Raw genomic sequence first — 21,596 nt, 5'->3', positions numbered from 1 at the left:
AAACGGGGTTAAGTGGCTTGCCCAAGACCACACAGCTAGGTAATTATTAAGTGTCTGAAACTGGATTTGAACCCAGGTACTCCTGACTCCAGGGCCAGTGCTTTATCCACTATGACACCTAGCCACCCCTAAATTAGTTCTTTTTGATAAGGAGGAGCAATGTGACACAATTTATTTTGAACAGACTGATGACTTCACTGTTGTAGATTGTTTCTGGTGAAAAATTTCCAGAGTTGTTGTTCAGTCATATCTGACTCTTCATGCTCCATTTGGGGTTTTCCTGGCAAAGATGCTGGAGTGGTTTGCCATTTCTTTCTCCAGTTCATTTTAAAGATGAGGAAACTGAGGCAAATAGGGTTAAGTGACTTGCCTAGGGTCACATAGCTAATCTGAAGCCAGATTTGAACTCAGGAAGAAGAGTCTTCCCGACTCCAGGCTGGACACTTTTATCAGCTGCATTAATGCAGATAGACACCTACTCCAATTTCTAATCTTGGAGAGTTGCCTGAGGCCTCGAGGGGAAGTGACTTACTTAGCATCACACAGTCAGTAGATGTGAGAGGCAGAATTTAAACCCAGGACTGGTGACCCAATATCTAGAATTTTCCAAATGGTTCTATGTCTGCTTCCCACTTACTGTCAGTCTTTAACTTGTATAATTCTGCAAGCTAAACTATCAATTCTGGCTATTTTAAGATTACTGTCTTTTTCAACATGGAAAAAAATTATGAATTCAGTTTGTTCTGAAAGGTAGAACAAACTGCAGTGTAATAAGTGATATTATGGTCTGTATGTCCCTTGATTAGGGAACAACTGATTAGGAGCAAGAGGTAAAGACACTTGGTTCTTTTCCTTATCCAATAGGTCATTTACTTGTCTTTGCTGGGAGAGGTCCTGGTAGGACCTCTTTCCTTGAACCTTTGGGCTGCTTTATAGCTCTGCCACGGTTCCCAGTTTCTACTTCTACATAAAAGCTTCACTTCCTGATCCTAGAGTTTGACTATCATGAATCTTTTCCCATAATTGGCTCTGAGTCAAAACTCAGCCTACCTAACACTACCATGTTTATTTTGTTGTAGCGGTAGTTATTACTACCATCTGTGTATGCCTCTCAACTTAAGAATCAGAGTTAGAAATGTTTAAGTGGTTTTTAGCAATTAAAGGCAAAGTAAGTTTTAAAAAAATGTTTACTGATAGCTTTTGTTTTTATGTCATCTCTATTCCCTAGGGGAAGCTAGGTGTGTATTGGATAGAGATCCAGACCTGAAATCAGGAAGATTTCTCTTCCTGAGTTCAAATCTGACCTCTGGCACTCACTACTGTTTAAGTCACATTACTGGGCAAGTCACTTAATCCTGTCTACCTCAGTTTCCTCATTTTATTTTATTTTTGCAAGGTAAATAGGGTTAAGTGGCTTGCCCAAGGCCACACAGCTAGATAATTATTAAGTGTCTGAGACCGGATTTGAACCCAGGTACTCCTGACTCCAGGGCTGGTGCTTTATCTACTGCACCACCTAGCCGCCCCAATTTCCTCATTTTAAAAGATGAACTGGAGAAAGAAATGGTTAACTACTCCAGTATCTTTGTTAAGAAAATCCCAAATGAGGTCACAGAGAGTTGGACATGACTAAAAAACATCTGAACCACAGAATATTTATTATTGTAAATCAAGAGAACCATCTTTTACCACAATGAATGAAAAAGGGGGAAAGAAAAGGTTTAGCAAAAAGAAAAAAAAACATCTTGAGTGTTCCACCACCTTAGTTCCCACCTTTACATAAAGGGGAAGAAACAGATTGTCATTTTAGTGCATTTCCTTTTGAGATCTTCTAAGAAGATGAGCTAAGCCTTATTCTAAGGGGCAAAAGCTCTGAAATCTCTAGCATAGCAAACTGGACATGAAAATGACTTTGGCTCCTCTCTTGTTGGCTTCTTCCCAGTCTTTTTCCCTTCAGTGCACTGAGAGAGATGGTCATTGAAGACAGACTAGAAGAACCCAGAGACTGCTGAGTGCAGATTTTTCTATTTTCCTATTCCCAATAACTTTATCCATATAGGACATTTGTAACCACTAATAAAGAGAATCCCATAACAATGGACTTTAATTTAGGTTTATACTCTGTTTAATCACTGTTTCTCTAGCCCAGTAATATCTCTTTACATAGCTATGGTTATAGTTTGAAGCCATTCTCCAATCAATGGGCATCTATTTTGTTTCCACTTCTTTGCTACCACAGAAAGTGGGCAGAATGAATCTTGAAGCCTTTCAGGGACAGACAAGCTCCATCCTTTAACCCCCCCTCTTATTCTTATGCAAGGATAAAAAAAAATTCTAGTTAAAGTCTTTCATTTTCAGCAAAGAAGTGTTTGGGGAGTTGATATCCAATCTGCTTTCTTCACTTTGTCCAATATAGCATTTAAAAAAATGATTTCATTTCATTTATGTTTTGCATAATTACACATGTATAATCCATATCAAATTGTTCTCTTTCTCAGTGAGAAGGTGGGGAGGGAAGATGAGAATTTGCAACTCAGGATTTTAAAAACAAATGTAAAATGGTTTTAAAATGTAATTGGAAAAAAATAAAATACTAAATGAATAATTTTTAAAAATGATTTCATTGATGTTCTTTTCTTTGGACTACTATTGTTCCCAGTGAATTTCTACCTTTGCCCCCTATTCCTTAGAATCCTCTCTAACAATAAATAGAGTCAAGCAAAACAAAAGAGTACATTACTGGCTTATACACACACACACACACAAACACAAACACAGACATCCTCTAGGAGCTAAAAAAAGTTGAAAAAAAAATCCTTCAATCCAGTTTTCATTGAAAGCAATACATTAGGGTTGGGTGAAAGGATCAAATTGTTTTCTGTAATCTAATATGTGTTCTTTTTTAACCTACCATAGATATATTCTTTGCATTATTAATTCTTTATAAATCTTAGTAACACCAGTGAATCTATGATCCCTTTTTTGACCTTTTCAAATAAATAGGTTATAGTACATCCATATCTGTTCATTCTATACAGTTTTTCTTAAATATTCTCACTATGGAAGGCTTCCCAATATGCTGGGAGCCTTTCTTTAGGTCTCAACATTGAAGTTCAGTTGTGTCCAACCCTTTGTGACCCTATTTGAGGTTTTCTTGGCAAAGCTATTGGAGAGACTTATCATTTCCTTTTCTAGCTCATTTTACAGATGAGGCAAATCTGAGGCTGCATTTGAACTCACAAAGTTGGACCTTTCCAACTCCAGATCCTGGCACTTTATCTACCCCACTCCTCAACTACCTTTACAAAGATATTAAAGTTCTCTGGCCATAGGACTTGGCTATCTTTTTTTTTCTTTTCATATGATTTCCCTACTATGTAATACCTCATTGGGGTATCTCTTGACCAAAAATAGAAGTGTGCCCACAGTTACTATGGTAACCTTGCTATGAATATATCAAGAAGGCAAAAAAACTTAAGGTTGCAAATCATGAATTGCTGTAGAAATGCCAGTTTGTTATTTGTTATTAGTTGTGCCTTTATTCATTTTCACAAGTATTTGTTAAGAATCTAGATACCAGGGATGGCTAGGTGGTACAGTGGATAGAGCACCAGCCCTGGAGTCAGGAGTAACTGAGTTCAAATCTGGCCTCAGACACTTAATCACCTAGCTCTGTGGCCTTGGGCAAGCCACTTAACCTCATTGCCTTGCAAAAACCTAAAAAAAACAAAACTAGATACCAGGCTGTGTATACAAAGACAAAGGAAAAGCAAGGCCTTGATTTGTGGGTAATTTTTGTTGTCTTTTGTTTTTGTATATCACCAACACTTCCACATGTAGCTACTCCCAGCCCCTGGCCCCTAGAGAGCCACTTAATAGGAGAAAGAAGGGAAAAAAAAGAGGCAGGGAAAGCAGTTCAGCACATTGAAAAAGTGGTGGTTCCCATTTACACAAAAAGGAGGGGATGCTTTCTCATATCTATTAATGTATGTTTATAGAATGTTCAGTTTTGATTTTTCTTTTCGGGAGTTCACTTCATTTATATCCTCACAGTTATTCTATTTATTGTTTTCCTGATTCTGTTTAATTTGTATCAGTTCCTATATAAATTATTATTTATAAATTATACAAAGTTAAGGGATAACTAAGTGGTACAGTGGATAGTGCAATGGCCCTAGAGTCAGGAAGTCTAGTTAAAATCTGACCTCAGACACTAACTGTAATACAGTTAATCCTGATCATTTCCAAAAAACAAACACATATATACATACTATTTGTATAAATATATATTTATATATTTGTATAAATATATAAATGCCTTTATGAAATATATATATACATATATTTTTGTATATAACACAAACGTAAACCAGAGAATTTAAATTGGAATGAGAAGAAAAAGGATCAACAGAAAGGATAATCAGGAAACACATGTAAGAGGTATATGAAGTGTTAAGAGAAAGGTCTAGGCATGGGAGATGACCTGTGTGAAGGAATGGAGATGCAAGATGTGAGATAGAGTGTCTAAGGAGTTGGAAAAAAACAAATAAATAATCCTGGAAAGGAAAGCTAAAAAAAGATTATATGGGGCTTTAAATGTCAGATGTGGCATGGGTGTTCAATTTTATTATAGAGGGAATATGGAGCTATGGAGACTTGCTGAGCAAGGAAATGGCATTACCAGATACCCTTCTGGGAATATCCATTGGTTAACTATTTGGAGGATGGGTTGGGGAAAGAAGTGATTGTCCTATAAAAGACCTGAGTGGGATTCAGGATGCTTTAACTCTCTGTAAATGATTCCCAGGTATTTCTATGCCCTAGTCTCTGGTCCTGACCCCAGTCCTATATCAACAATTGCCTTTGGGACATCTCAAATTGTATATCTCATAGGCATATCCAACTCAATATGTCCACGTCAGAAATGTCTGGGATCATTGTAGTGATCAGAATACTTAAGTCATTCCCATTTGATTGGAATACAGCATTTGGTGTTAATTGTGTACAGTGGCCTCCTAGTTCTGCTCACTTCACTTCTCAATTCACATAAATCTCCTCAGGTTCTTCTGAAATTCCTTTTTATGTCCCATAGCACAGTAGCATTCCATCACAATCACATACCACAACTTGTTCAGTCGTTCCCCAATTGACTGATGCCCTTGATTTCCAATTCTTTGGCAGCACAAAAAGAACTGCTAAAAATATTTTCCTTTGATCTCTTTATGTCAATGATGACATTGCTGAGCCAAAGGATATGTCCTCTTTTATAAGCCTACGGGCATTGGTCCAAATCGCTCTCCAGAATGGTTGTATCATTTTCCTACTCCACCATCAGTAGATTAGTGTTCCAGTTGTCCCACATCTCTCTTTGTCATTTTTCCTTTTCTGTCATATTAGCCAATCTGATAGGTCGGAAGTGGTGCCTCAGTGGTTTTAATTTGCAGTTCTTTCATTAATAGGGATTTAGAGCATTGTTTCACAACTCTTGATTACTTTGATTTCTTCTTCTGAGAATTGCATTTATAACCTTTGACCATTTATCAATTAGGGAAATGACTCACATTTTTATGAATTTGACCAAGTACCCTATATATTTGAAAAGCAAGCCCTTTATCAAAGAAACTTGCTTTAAAAAAATTCTCCCCAATTTTAACGCTTTCCTTCTAATCTTGACCACATTGGTTTTATTTGTGCAACCCTTTTTAATTTAATCTAATCAAAATTTTTCTCTTTTTCTTGTTTGGTCATAAATTCTTTCCTTGTCTATAGATCTGACATGCAAAATTTTCTATGTTTCCCTAAATTGTTTATGATAACACTTTTTATGTCTATCTCAGCTATTCATTTTGACTCTATCTTGATATACTATGTGATATGTTGATTTATTTTGTACTTACTTTCTGTCAAACTGCTCTTCAGTTTTTCCAACAATTTTCATCAAATAGTGAGTTCTTATTCCCAAAGTCTGGATCTTTAGGTTTATCAAGAATTAGGTTACTATGGTCATTTACTGTTGTGTCCTGTGTGTCTAATCTATTCTATTGATCCCCCACTCTGTTTCTTGTACAATACCAGATTGTTTTGATGATGACATTTGGGTTTTTTTGTTGTTGTTTTTGTGGGTGGTTTTTTTTTTTTTAGGTTTTTGCAAGGCAATGGGGTTAAGTGGCTCACCCAAGGTCACACAGCTAGGTAATCATTAAATGTCTGAGGCTAGATTTGAACTCAGGTTCTCCTGATTCCAGGGGCCCACTCTATCCAATGTCCCACCTAGCCACTCCAGATGATGATATTTGTAATGATATATGTAATACAGTTAGAAATCTGGTCAGGCTAATTAGAATCAGAATTAGAAAATGCAGATTTATTTTTCTTCTAAAAACAGAACAAAACAAATTCCCTTGCTATTTTTGACCTTTTGTTCTTACAGATGAATTTTGTTTTCTTTTTTCTTGCTCTAAAAAATAATTTTTGGTAGTTTGATTGATGTGGTACTGAAAAAGTAAATGAATTTAGGAAGAATCATCACTATTATTATATTGGTTCAGCCTGTTCATGAGCAGTAAATATTTCTCCAATTGTATAGAACCATCTGTAATGGTCTTCTAATTGCCCTGTTGATTTTTCTCTAAATTCAGGTCTGATCATACCATATTATCTCCCCTTCCTTGAATTCTAATAGCCTCCTGTTACCTCCAAGATCCAATATAAAAATCCCATTTGACTTTTAAAGTCCTTTATACTTTCCCCTCTTTCTGTCTTTCCAGGCTTTTTATATTTAATTCTTCTCCATGCACTTAATATTTCAACTACTTGGGCCTTCTACTGAAATGTCTGACCCCCACTCCCAACTGCTAATGCTCTCCCTTTCAGATTATTTTCTATCTCTACTCTGATAAAATCTGCAATTTTATCTTGGTCTTCAGTTTTAGAATACGCTCTCCTTGGGGAACAGGGTTATTTATTTATTTATTTATTTTGCCTTTCTTGATATCCTCCCTAGAGTCAAGAGGTACTGAGTTCAAATCTAGCCTCAGACATTTAATGATTACCTAGCTGTGTGACCTTGGGTGAGCCACTTAACCCCATTGCTTTGCAAAAAAAAAAAATGAGGGTGCCTTGTTACAAACTGGGAGCTAAAGAGGACACTAAGTGAGCAGCAATTAATGGATGAAGATTTTGCCTGCTTCCTTAAAATGTAGTTTAAACTTAACTCCAATGGTCCCTAGGCTCTTGAATTGACTTTGTTTTTTAAAAACTTCTTTAATTGGCTTTGTTTTTTAAAAGCTCCTTTGGGAAGCGTGAACTAACTACTTTCTAAATAGCCTTGGGGTAAAGAGAGGCTTGGGAAAGAAAGGGCTGGAATCTCTAGAATCAGATCTTTCTTCTTTTCTTTGTTATTTTACCCCCTCCTTCTGTCGGCCACATCCAAGGCTTAGGAGGCCCAAAGAAGTGGAATGTGTTGGGTTGGGGTTGGGGGGTGGAAGGCGATGAGTATGGGAGGAGCAGAAGGAGGGCAATCACTTTCCTTTGCATGGGTGGTGGGAATTGGGGCTGCTCCCTGATAGATCCCAGCTGGTGAAAGATTGCCTCTCTGAATGGCTACCCACTGGGGCACGGTTGAAGAAACCAAGGAATGAATGAGTAAACTGGGGCTAAATCTAAAAGTCTCTCTTTGCCATGAAAAATGCTGAAATCAATAAAAGAGAAAAGGAGGTACTTGAGAAGGGAACTATGCTTTTAATTTGAATGTGGTGAATTGGAAGACTCCCCAAACCAGGACTGCCTTGACAGTCAGTTGCCCTGCCTTATTAAAAGGTTATACGGGAACTATGGGAGTGGGGTAGTTTTAGAACCATCCCTTTTAGGGCTGATTTATGAGTTATAGAAGAGGATGGATCTTAAGACTATATATGATCATATTAAGGGAGGCTGTATTGTACAACAGATGGGGACTGGCTCTAGAATTCCGAGACTGGGATTTAAATCCATGTTTAATTTTGGGCCCGTCTCTTCATTTTGATTGGCTTCCGTTTCCTCATCTCTAAAATAAATGTTAGATTAAGTGGACTCTGAGACCCCCTTCTAACACTAGCTCGATGATGCTGCTGCCTTGTTCTGACATCTATCCTCTATTACCTTAACACTACAACCTCCTTTCTTCCCCCCTACATAACAGATGTCCCATCTCTTCTTTCTCCTTCTCCCCTTCCTCCTTCCTTTTAGACTTTTGGATTTGAGTTGTAGTTTCCTCTCAAGGAGGAAGCTCCCTCTACCAAAAAGAATAGCATCTTCTTTGCATCTTAGAGAGAGTTGTCTAGATCCTTGAGAAGTTACATCCAGATGTTTCCTTTCAGTGAAGGTTGGCAAAGTTGGGAAGGGGTAGTCTGAGATTGTGGATTTTTTTTTTCTAAGGAGGTTTAAGAATGGATGCTCTATGGTTATAAATGTAAAAGCTATATAAGATTGTTTTCCGTTGGGGGAAGGGGAAGAAAGGGAGGGAGAAAAATGTAAAACTCAAAATCTCAATTGGTTAAAAAACTACCCTTGCATATAGTAGGAAAAAACAAATAAATAAAATATTTAAATTAAAATAAAAAAATGGATGATGCTCTAGGTTAAAGTTCAGAATTGGGGAAGAATTAGAAAATGCAGATTTACTTTTCTTGAACTGTGACTGCAGGATAGGGTGAGACAGGAATGAGACTAGAACTCTATAGGGATGAGGGGGACAAGGAATGAATGATTAATTATAGGGAGGCTACGTGGTTCTTGGTTTAAATGACATCACTGTATGTGTATGTTTCACTGGGTTGGGGGAAAAGCAGCAGAGAAATAGTAGAATTCACTGACCTTATTTCTGTCAGAGACTTCAGACATCAAGTCCAATTCTCAAATTGTATAAGTGCTCCAGATGAGGACTGAACTCACAGCCTCTGCATCACCACAGCTGCATTGCTGTTTAAAGTACCTTATACTAACCAACTGTACCCCTGGAGTTAGATGGCCCAGTAGATAGAGTGCTGGCCCTGAAATTAGTAAGACTTGAGTTCCCAGTTGTGTGACTTTGGGCAAGTCACTTCACCCTGAATACCTCACATCCAGGGTCATCTCCAGTTGTCCTGATTCATATCTGGTCACTAGGATCAGATGGTTTCAGAGGAGAAAGTGTGGCTGGTGACCTAGCACAGCACCCCCCTCACTGAGATCCAATTCATGAGTATGTCATGGTATCACTCCCTGATGTCTAGCTCTTTTTCAAAAACAAAAGACACATGTCATCACCATCATCATCATCAACTGAGAATTACTGAAAGTCAGCTGACCTGCTTGGAGATACATAGGAAGTAAATGTAGAATATTGGAATTAAAGGATCACTTTGTTTCTGGGGAGGTCTAGCATCATGAAAGATCCTTTGCAATTACCTGAAGACAAATTCCTGGGTAAAATTCCTCATATAACAATGAGGAACTTTGAAAAAAGTATATTTGTAATAGATGTCATCAGATTGGAAGAGAAGATGAGCTAGTCATATGCCAAGAGCTGGAGAGGACAGGTGGATCCCACCAGGTACTGACTGGCATTCTTATAAAGTCAGGAGAAACTGAAGAAAGCTCTGGAGGTTTCTGAATTTCTATTAAAGTAAATCACAGATCCATTCAGAATACAAAATAAATAATAGTGTTCTGTGTTCATCATATCTTTTCTCTTTGAGGAGGTAGCTAGATGACTCAGTGGATAGAGTCCTGGGTGCTTAATTCAAATCTGACCTCATACATTTATTAGCTGTGTGACCCTAGGCAAACCACTTAACCTCTATTTGCCTAAATCCACCAGAGAAAGAAATGGGAAATCACTCCAGTATTTTTGCCAAGAAGACACCCATGGGTTTTGGAAGTTGGAAATGACCCACCAACAATAGAATTTTCTCTTTGGGTGGTGTGAAAAGGGATTAACTTGAAAGAATGTGGGGTTCTAGGCAGCCTACGAGGATGAGTGAGACCTCATCGAAACCGATGCAATGTTTTCTGGCGGAATCTGGAGGTAGAAGACCTGTTTTATCAACCTGGTTCTACCACTGACTTGCTGTATGATACTGAGTAAATCTTATCAACTCTCTGAGCTTCAGACTATAAGAATGGAAGGATTTGCACTCACAATCTGGTTTAAGATTAGATAAGGAACAACAGGTGTGATAATGAAAGAAGCAAGGAAGGGAAGAAGGGAGATAGCAAGCATTTATTGCCAGGTACTTTACAAATATCTCATTTTAAGACTCACAGCTAATGAGCTCACATGCCAAGCAGTTCCTTGAAGTTTTGAATGAATGGATTAGATTAGACTGTTTGGGTGTACAGATGCACACTAATTGAAGGCAAATACATCCTGGTAGAAAGTGATTTTTTTTCTGGCTATGTGTGCCAACCACTCCTACTATTGTGTCTTAGGTCTGTAGACCTAGGGATCTTTGTTTATGCTATTAGGAGTAAGCAGCTAATCCCCCCTTTCCTTCTCTTTGAGCATATTTCCCACACCCCTATTATTTTTCTTGCAATTAAAGGGGGTGTGGTAGCCTCAGTACCAATATGACAGGTCTTTGGAATTGCTGTAAATTTAGCAGCATAATGTAGTGGATAGAGAGCTGGCTTCAGAATTAGTGAGACTTCACTTCAAATACACCCCAGGCCCTGGTCAGCAGCTCTCATCCTTAGTTTTGTTTTCGTTGTTGTTTATTTTCTCTTCAGTTGTGTCTGATTCTTTGTGACCCCATTTGGGTTTGACGTTTCCTTTTCCAGCTCCTTTTACAGATGAGGGAACTGAGGTAAACAGGCTGAAGTGATCTGTCCTGGAACACACAGCTAGCAAATGTCTGAGGCCAGTTTTCAATTCAGGAAGAAGCATCTTCCTGACTCCAGGTCCAGAACCCCATCCATTAAGATGCCCAGTGGTCAAGTTTCTTTACCTGTAAAATAAGGCTGGTAGACACATTGACTTCTAAGGCCCCTTTCCCCTAGGATGTGGGAGTCTGGCTACCCAGTTTTAGAGGGTGATTTGGAAAGAGAATCTTTTGGGAGACATTGATGTTGTACTTTGTATTGAGAGATTAAAAGTTACTTGAGGAGGGGCGGCTAGGTGGATAAAGCACCGGCCTTGGAGTCAGGAGTACCTGGGTTCAAATCTGGTCTCAGACACTTAATAATTACCTAGCTGTGTGGCCTTGGGCAAGCCACTTAACCCCATTTGCCTTGCAAAAATCTAAAAAAAAAAAAAAAGTTACTTGAGGGCCGAGACTGTTTCACTTTTGTCTATGAACTAAGAAGGAGCCAAATAAATGTATGTTGATTGGGTAACATATATACATGTTCTCTCTTTAGACTATAAACTCCTTTGAGGGCATGATGTCTTCATTTTCGACTTTGTATTCCTAGGGTATAGAACCATGGATCAATTTGATGAAGATAAATCTGTCTTTTTGATCATGGAGGATTCAATCCAAGCCCATCAAATGATTTCCCTAAATGGTGACCTACAAGTCAAGTTGGTATCTTCATGCTTTATTTTCTCATGACTCAAAGGCATTTCTAGGAGAAATGGGGGTCTCACTGGATGGGAAGGCAGGTATGGAAGGATTGCATTCTGCATCATTGAAAGGATTATTTATATTGGGGAGGTCATGGATCTGATGGAATATTAGAATAGATATATTCCACATATATACACATATGCTCATATATATGTATGTGTGTATATATTGCTCTACCAAATAATCAGAATAAGAATAACCAACATGAATATTGATCTGATACTTTTAGGATTTTCAGACTTTACAAATTTTATCCCATTTTGTTCTCACAACAACCCTGGGAGGGGGTGTGGTTACTATTCCTATGTACTAGATGGGTCCATGTCTAGGGTCCTCTCCTACTCTGAGGTTCTGTGAGCTGATCACACCTAATAACTACCTAGACTAATATATTCTGTCCAACCTTTTGCTAACAAATCATCAAAAAGAGGTTTCCCTATGTAGGGATATACTGAATAGATCTGAGACAATTTCAGAGGGAGGGTGCAAGTAGGTTCGGACATCAGAAAAGCTGAGCCTTGAAGGAAGCTAAGGATTCTGAGAGAGGGAGAGAGAAAGGAAGACAAGTACAGGTCAGACACTGGGAACAGTCAGCGTCCATCAACAGGCAAATCTGTTTTACCATGTGGATGAAATGTTACTGTTTTAAGATGAAATAATTAGTATGAGGAATATAGAGAATTGTGAAATGAGTTACATAAACTGATGAAGAATAAGTAAATAGAGCAAGAAAATAATATGCAATATGACTACACAACAGTGTAAAAAGAAAGCTCTGCCACCTCCAAATCAAAATGTTGGGTTGCTGGGATGTTGAGAATGTTGGGAAGTTACAAAGAGCAAGCATAGCTTCAAGTATCACATCAGAAGCTTCCCTTTTCATTTTTTGTCTTTAATAATATATATAGGAAGACTTTCGGAAGGGGAGGAGCAGGGGGAAATTCTGATGAGAACCCAGCCTCCAAAAAAAGAGATATTTTTAAAAAGTTTTTTTTTTTAATATGAATGATTGGGGGTGGTTAGGTGGCGAAGTGGATAGAACACCAGCCTTGGAGTCAGGAGTACCTGAGTTTAAGTCTGGCCTCAGACATTTAATAATTACCTAGCCTTGTGGCCTTGGGCAAGCCCCTGAACCCCATTGCCTTGCAAAGTCTAAAAAAAAAATATGAATGATGGAGTGCTTTGTATGAAAGACAGCCAAAAAAAAAAAAAAAAGCCAATTTAGTTGAACCAGAGTGTTTGAAGAGGGAAGCACTACAGGGTTGGAAAGGTAGGTCAGAGTTCAAGTATTTGTTTTATGGAATGCTCCCAGGGTGGTTTTGGGCAAATTGCTTCTCCCTCCCTGGTGGAACTGTTTTTCCTCTAGGAAATGAAGGTTTTAACTTCTTGGGTGTTATCCAGCCCTAAATCAACAGTTCTGTGATTCCTACCTTGTAAAACTTTCCCAAGTTTACTGCTTCCATAGTCCTTTCTCTGAGTCTGCTGCACTCTCTAGGAGGGAGGGGAAGAAACAAAAACCGATCGAATTTCTTCACCAAAAAGAGAGGGGCCCCTGGTGTGTAGTGTTCGAGGATTTGCACTGGGAGGTCCCCAGACAACCAAGGCTTTTGTTTTTGCTCTAAGTCTTCTGTGTGACCTATTGATATTAATAGGTCTGTAAAGCAAAGGAGAGGAAACTGATATTAGGACCAGTTAGCATTAGAGGGACAATGGTAACAATGGACAATCCTCTCTGAACGAGGTTCCAGTTCCAGGGTCCTGGAACTGGACTTTTTAGAAACTGAACCTCACTAAATTGAGCTAAAAGCAACTCTGTGAAGGCCCATTGTCAAACTAAGGTGGCATATTGTCATTAAAAAAAACATCATTAGTTTGATTTTAATTTTCCTTCCATTTAAAAAATTCTAACTTCAACACCAGCTAAAATGAGTATTTTCAAATAAATGGTTCAGCAGAACAAGATGAAAGAAAATTATATATGAAACTAGGAATTCTTTTTTATATACACCATTATTTAAAAAGTACTTTTCATGAACTTTTCATGAACTTATTTTTTAGTAAGGAAAATGTCACTTTTACTTGTGAACATGTACCTAGTGTATTCTTATATCATATATTATGTGTGTGTATATGAACATATATGAACCTACATGTATAAAATACATATGAATATCCAAAAGCATATACAAATGTGGATCTAGGTATGTGTGTATGTCTATTTATATATGTATACATCAGATGACCAGATTTTACTTGAAGCTTGAAATGGGGAAGGGGTGTCAGCTGAGTATCTGACTTCCACTTGAGACACTTCCTGCTCATTTGGGATCCTCCTATGGTGCATATGACTTTCCCAGCTTTGGGTGATTTACCTCTTTCTCCTTTTGATAATATAGAGACCTATGACCAAGATCTTTTTTGCTTTAGTAGGCAAAAATCTAATGGGTTAAAGTTAAGATTGGGGCCATTCCTGGGGAAATAAAGAAGGATCAGCAGGACAGATCCTAGATTCAGGCCAAAAAGATTCTTCCTCCTCTGGGGAGTTTGGTGAGAAGCACAAACAAGGAATGACCTTGGTTTCAGGAACTGAATGGGAACATAACAGATTCCTCTTTCTCTTTCAACTCTTCTGAGGAAAAAATAAAAACTAAAAAGTAATGCTTACAACAAGGGCTCTAGGAATTCTCCTTTTGTCTCAAAAAGAACCATGTTATTCTACCTGAAATGTTACATTAGGACTAATACAGATTTTAATGAATTGGTGTTTTAGTAATAGAAATAAGCTTTTGCAGTTCGAGATCATGATGTGATATTTTGGAAAAGAATATGACATTTGAAGTCTAGGGTAGTTTACTGTCTCTTATGACCCTAGACATCTACCCTGCCTGGTCCTCATGTAGGGGGTTGGATTAGATGGTCTCTAAGGTCCCTTCCCATTCTGAAATTCTCTGATTTGGAGATTTGGATCTTCTCTAATGCATCTATAAGGCTACAGTCGGAACCTGTGATTCCATTGCAGCCAGAACTTCAAGGTGAGAAAATACCCTTTACTAATGTAGGCCTACATCTTCCCTGAATCTTTAGTCTTGAAATACAAACTGGCATATGCAAATCTATAAGCATCAGTATGTTGGGTCACTTGTCCAGGACACTGTATAATAATTCATATTATTTGTAATTATCCTTGTGTCTAATCTCCCTACTATACTATACCTTGTGAGGACTTGGACTTTCGTCTATAATTGTTGGATGTTGCGTTAAAAAACATAATAATAATCACCAAGCCAGTTGCTTCATAAGGAGAACTAAGATTTTTCTCTTGAGAATTTTGGAAATCTCTGGAGATCGATCCCCTGGGGGTATTGATTCTAAAACCAGATCTGCTCTAGCTTTCAGAACTCTTAGTGTAGGCTTCTTTTTTGCTTCCTCTTTCAGAATACCCTTACAAACTCATCCATCAATCACACTCCCTTCCCCCATCAGGTCTAATTCTTGTAGGGATGGAGCCTGGGGAGAAGAGGATTACATGAATACATAGAACAGACCCTATCTTTGATCTCTTTACTTTCCCTGTCCCTGGGAAGCCTGGAATGCATGCCCTAGCCCCCTGGTTTATTTGATCATAGTCACTTTTCTGTTTGACATTCCTCTTTTGGATGTGGAAGGAACTACTGGATCTCAACATGGGACCAAGAGAGAAGAGAGGGAAAAACAGTTCCTCATTGTAGATCTTCTCTTGATTCTTTAAACCTTCTCTTTCTTCTTTCTTTTCTTCACCCCCACCCCCTTTTGCTAGAGCTTTTCTCATGAACTTTTTTTTTTTAACTGGGAAGAGATAATAGGCATAGTTCTTGCAGCAACATTTTAGATCAGTGGTTTAAAAGCCTTTGTGAAGTTTCAATTCAATTTGATTTTTAAACAAAAACATTCTCCCTCCCCTAAAAGTACCAAACATTGCATTTTCAAAGAAATCATTATGCTAGTCACTTAATAAAGGGAATTAAAAGACTTTTCTTTGATGAGTTTTGGGTCATCATTGGCACACTGGAAATACCCTGGGCTACTGCAAAGCCAGATTTGGAAATCACCAATCTTCCATCAGTAGTTTTAGTCAATAACTAAGTAAGACTCCTCTGAGTGTTAAATTTGATCTCAAGGGATTGCACACATGATGATATATAGTAAGGCCTAATAAATGCTTTATCTGCATATCTATGCTAGACATGTTATTAAAGCCTGGACATGCCGACACAAGCTAGCCCCATAGTACTTTCCCTTTCAATGGATGATATAGGGGGAAAGCCATAGGTTTTAAAGCAAAGAAGGAGTCTGAGGAATCAACAAATTTATTAACCCTCTCATTTAAAAAATGGGAAAACTGAAGAGCCACCCAGAGTGAACAGCTAGTGTTGGAAGCAAGATTCAGTTCAGGACCTCCTTGTCTCCCAATCCAGGGCATCTCCCCCACATTCACATGTACTGCATAGACACTCTGTTGTTCCAGTGCTCGTCCTGCTGCGTAATATCCAAAGGAATTCTGACTTTTCTTTTTTAGTTCCAGTTTCCACCTTATGATTTTTTCCCTCATTTAGACCTGATGGAGAACTCCTACTATAAAAGATTAGCTCCTTCTCTGAAGTTTAACATCCTAGAGAGCCATCTGCAACCCTTGCCCAGGATCTCACAGTCAACATATATCAGAGATAGGCTTGGGGATGTAGGTCTTCCTGACTTCAGAGTGAGCTCTGTATCCACTCACTGCCTCCCAGAATATAGACAATTCATTGACAGACTTTCTAAACTACATTTCATAAAAGTTTCCCTACTAAATTACAGGAAAACAATTATAGAAATATTGAAAAGTAAAGAATTCCTTATTTACTGCTGATTAGCATCAGCTCAATTTACAGAACGCTATGTACAGTCTCTATGAAGGGAAACAGATAAAAAGCTACAATGGTTCAACAACTTCAATTCACATCTGTGACATTATTGCCCGTTTTGCAAAATTGTTGCTATGAGAAGCTCGAATGAGAAGAATTTCCTAAATAAACGTAAGTGTAAAACTAAGCTCTTGCTTGTTAGCAGAGTTATTTGCAGTTGAGCAATAACCGTTCTGACCAGAGATTCTTGTTCCTTCTGTGCTTAATTTTTATAGTTCCTTTAATGCATTGGGATGATTATCTCCAAGTACCCAGTAACTTTCCTAATGACTTCTTACCCACTCTCCTTTCAAAGAAGTACGGCTCTTTTGTGATGAGTTTTTTTTTAGAAGCTTCCGCTATCATAGCCACATCTTTCATCACTATATTCATAAGCACAATGAGGCGAACTGTCTGAGCTCCTTTCAATTGTCCATAAATTTGGTTGCCCGCTTTCATTTCCGAATCACTAGTTTTCAGTATCACCATAATTCTTCCTTCACTGTAAACATCATATCCTCCAAAAGCAACATCACACAAACTGCCTTGGTTTCCACATCCTCATCTACCTCCATCATAAGCCCCTTTACTACTGAAGTCAACATCTCCATGGTTTCCACCTTCTCCGTTCATTCCATTAAGCTTACTATTCCATCTTTACTTACAACAACAGTAACCACCTTTAACACCAGAGTTTTCCATTTATTCCATTAAGCCTACTATTCCATCTCCATAACTGCTTCTGCTTACAACAGTAGTAGCCACCTTTTCCACCAGAGTTTTCACTACAGTCAACGTTTTCTTTGTCTCCTCCAAAGATGCTTCTATAACCCATCTGTGCAATCTCTGGAGTCTTCTCTACAAGCCCTTTGTCAGCAGACTGCATATCTTGGTGTTTTTTTTTTTATTTTATTTTAAGGCAATGGAATTAAGTGACTTGTCCAAGGTCACACAGCTAGGCAATTATTATGTGTCTGAGGCCAGATTTGAACTCAGGCACTCCTGACTCCAGGGCCAGTACTCCATCAGTAGTATGCCTTTTCTGAATAATAATTTTGTCAATGAATCATGGTCAACAAAAGTTACAAAAGCAAATCCTCATTCCATTCTTCCAGTTTTCCAAACTTCTGTGGATTCAACCTTATTTTGGCCAAGCCAACTTTGCACCCAAACCACAGATTCCTCCTTCATCTCTCTCTGAATCCTTCAAAATTCACTTGAGAAATCCTTTCTGACCTCCCCAAGTGAAGGTGATTTTCCAGTCCCTAATTCATGTAACACTTGTCAACTGGACATTCACACTATTATTCTACCTTGAATACTTCTTTCTACAGGAAGCTTTTCCAGATCCCTCTTAATTCCAATGTTTTTCCTCTGTTAGTTAATTCCTGTTTATCCATTCTTTAGCTTTTTGTACACATTTGCTGCTTGTCTCCCCCATTAGATCGAAAATTCCTTGAAGGGGTGACTAGGTGGCATAGTGGATAAAGCACCGGCCTTGGAGTCAGGAGTACCTGGGTTCAAATCCAGTCTCAGACACTTAATAATTACCTAGCTGTGTGGCCTTGGGCAAGCCACTTAACCCCATCATCTGCCTTGCAAAAAAAAAAAAAAAAAAAGAAAGAAAGAAAATTCCTTGAGAACAAGGACTATCTTTTGCCTTTCTTTGTATCTCCAGCATTTAACATAATGGGTGCTTCATAAATGATTGTTGATTGTTTGACTGATTGCATTATTCTGATTTGTGCATGCCTCCCCTTCCCTCTCTCCCCACCTCTCCCTCTCCTCATTCAACTATAAGCTCTGTAAGGTCAAAGATTTGTTATTTTAAAAAATCCTTGTTGTTCAAGTACTCGGCAGAGCAGCAAGAGGCTTAATTTTAAAAGTTTAATAAGGTTTTTGTTTACAAGCATTGCATTCTTGTGAAAGGCAAAAGTTTGACTTTATAAAATTGACAATTCAATGTAATGTTAATAAACAATGTAAAAAAAATTTTTTTTGCCTCTCTTTTGTGCTTTGGTTGGTGAATCTATGGCACCTCATACAGTATAGGATACAGGATTTTGGAGTCAGAAAGACCTAAATTTGAATTCTGCCTCTGGCACTTAACTACCTGGGTGGCCCTGTATGAGTCAGTTAACTTCCCTGAACCTCATAAAAGGAAGAGAATAATGTAGCTCCTATCCCCCCAGGGTTGTTGTGAACCTCAAATGATTTACTATATGGAAACATGCCATATAAACAGAAACTATTGTTAACTACACCTTTTGCTAGTGAAGTGTGAACATCAGATGTGTGTGTGTGTGTGTGTGTGTGTGTGTGTGTGTGTGTGTGTGTGTATGTGTGTGTGTGTGTGTATCTGTGAACTGCATATACCTTGTAGACACTGTCTGGATATAATGTATTATATTTAAAGTCAGGAAGAACTGAATCCAAATCCTGCCTTATATACTTAAATTTAGTTCTGTGATCATGGGCAATGGGAATTAATAATAGTACCTATTTCACAGGGCCATTGTGATGACCAAATGAAATGACCCATGTTAGGCAGCTCTTCTAGCTTGTTACTCTTGATGTGATTCCTTTTCATATCTCTGATCCAGCCCCATTTTCCCATAGGCACTAGCTCACTGAGTAAATACTGAATCAGTCAATCATTCAAGTAAGTTTTGATGAAGCCATATCTGAAATACTTCTTAATTCTCTGCCTCGCTTTTCAGAGTCAACTGATCCAGGATATGGGCCTCAGCCACCATCTCATCGCCCTGAATTTCATCATCGTTTCTTTCGGCAGGAAAAGTGCATGGTCATCTAAGAATGTTCAGATCACAGATACCAATTTTGATGGTGTTGAAGTCAGAGTTTTTGAAGGTTTTCCAAAGACCAAAGAACCATTGAAGAGTGGTGTTATTTACATCCATGGAGGAGGATGGGCCCTGGCAAGTGCAAGTATGTTTTTAGAAAACGCTAATGGTTCTGGATGGAGTTAGGGTAGTATTTGCTAGTTCATTGACAGACTTTCTAAAGTACATTTCATAAAAGTTTCCCTACTAAAATACAGAAAAACAATTAGTTTTGTTTTTTTTAAAGTAGAGCCTATAAGCTGTGTTCAAGTATTTTTCTATGCATTGAATACAATAATTGTGAACTTCATGAGAGTATCTAAAAACCAATTTTCCCAAATAAAAGTAACAGCCATACCGCTTTGCAAGTTCTTCCACCCCCCAAAAAGTAATATAGTGAGAGTGGTATGGTGCTTGAGAAATACTCCTTGATTTAAACTTAGTGGGATTTGAATCCTGGCTCTGCCACTAATTAATCTATTTGACCTATCTTCTGTGGGCCTTAGCTTGTAAATGAGGGGTTGGAATTCTGAAGGCCCTTCTAGTTCTTAATTTAAGATTCATGCCTTTTCACCCTTCCTTTTGTAAAGGAATGGGCCGGACTAGATGGCTTCTCAAGTCCATTTTTTGTTTTTTGTGTTTTTTTTAGTTTTTTTTGCAGGCAATGAGGCTAAGTGGCTTGCCCAAGGCCACACAGCTGGGTAATTATTAAGTGTCTGAGACCAGAATTGAACCCAGGTACTCCTGACTCCAGGGCCGGTGCTCTATCCATTGCACTACCTAGCTGCCCCCTCAGGTCCGTTCTTAATTCTAAATCTATGCATCATAGCCCCAGACTCAATCCAGTCTCCATGGGAATGGTGAAGAGCTGCTAGGGTAGCCTTTCCTGGTGTACCTCATTCCACTTGCTCCTTGGGTCTTATGAAAGCTGCCTTGTCTCTGAACTTCCATTTTCTCTAAAGTTCCAAGCTAAGCTATAAGACAGCACCCTGAGATCCAAAGCATCACATATAAATTATCATAAGCACATTAAAATGGTGATTGGGGATTAGCAGACTAATTTTAAGCAACTTGGTCATCATCATCATCATCTCCCTTATATTCAGATCTGACCAGTTCCTGCCCTTTCTTAAAATCCTGCAGAGGCTCCCTGTTGATCCTAGAAGGGGATAGGGTTTTGTTTGGACCTGTGATTTCATTGATATAGGAAATTCTTAAGTGAGGAAAATCCCCTTACCAATGCAGGTTGTCATTCTTGTTGCAACATGGAGTTGAGGTTGGTTAAGGGACTTACCCACAGTCACCTAGATAGGATGTCAGACCAGACCCCAGTTCTTCTTAGCTTGGAGGCTGGCAATCTCCTAGCTCTGATGTTCAGCTCCTGCCTAGCTCAGATCATAGAGCAGGGGTGGAAGAACCTCAATAAATCTAGAAGTTTTTAGGGGTGAATTAATTAAATGTTTGACCAAATGTTAGGACACATACCTTGATTTTACAGAAGAAGTTGAAATTCATGGAGATGAAATCATAGAACCTAGGTTCACATCCCACCCCTGATGTTAAAAATATCCAAATGGCCCTTGGCAGAAAAAAGGTTCCCCAGCCCTGACTTAGAAAATAGAAAAATGGAAAAGTCACTGAGGCAAGTCCAGATAGTAAATAGAACGTTGGTCAAATCTTCTTCAGAGGTTCTGTGACCTTAGAAAATTCCCTTTATTTCTCTGTACCTTAGTTTTCTCATCTGTAAAATGGAGATGGATAAATATTTTACCCACCTCAATAGGGTTCTTTTGAGTCTCAGTCTTGAAGCACAAATGATCTTTTAAAAATTCCCAGTTGTTTTGCACCTATGGGGTTAATTTAATCCAACATTCATGAATGCTACTCATACAGCATTGTATTAGACTTTGGAGTCATAAAGTCTCAAAGGTTCAAGTCTCACCTCTGACAAGTGTTGGCTTTGTGACACTGGGCATAGTTCCTGAAAGGCTGAACTGCACAGCTGGGCTGATCTAGGAGTTCCTATACCAGTGATATCCATTCTCCCCACTGCCATCAGGGGAAGAAAAAGGATAATACCTGTGCTGGGTACACAGACAAAAGCTGCCTGCTTTCATTCTTCTATCCATCCCTTCTTTCCTTTAGTTGTGAAGGAAAAGAATAATTTTCAGAAATAATGGGCCTGGTGAAACTTCTTTTCTTCTCATTCCCTTTTTGTCATAGTTTAAAATAACCTGCCAAGCCTT

At 38.4% G+C, this 21,596-nt stretch overlaps 1 protein-coding gene across 2 annotated transcripts in view; it reads left to right on the top strand.

Moving 5' to 3' along the window:
• Positions 1-21,596, top strand: part of NCEH1 (neutral cholesterol ester hydrolase 1) — a 56,122-nt gene that overhangs the window by 19,866 nt on the left and 14,660 nt on the right. Inside the window, exons 1-2 of one of the 2 annotated variants that reach the window (XM_074190932.1) lie at positions 8,508-11,620; positions 19,228-19,456. In XM_074190932.1, coding sequence (XP_074047033.1) covers positions 11,609-11,620; positions 19,228-19,456 — 241 coding nt within the window. In that variant the 5' untranslated portion in view covers positions 8,508-11,608. Of the gene's footprint in view, positions 1-8,507; positions 11,621-19,227; positions 19,457-21,596 lie in introns of those variants that run through there. The other variant, XM_074190933.1, reaches the window with a different exon arrangement.

The sequence above is a fragment of the Macrotis lagotis genome, chromosome 6 (assembly GCF_037893015.1).
Source record: "Macrotis lagotis isolate mMagLag1 chromosome 6, bilby.v1.9.chrom.fasta, whole genome shotgun sequence".
NCBI lineage: Eukaryota > Metazoa > Chordata > Mammalia > Peramelemorphia > Peramelidae > Macrotis > Macrotis lagotis.
This window is presented reverse-complemented; position numbering and strand designations above follow the sequence as displayed.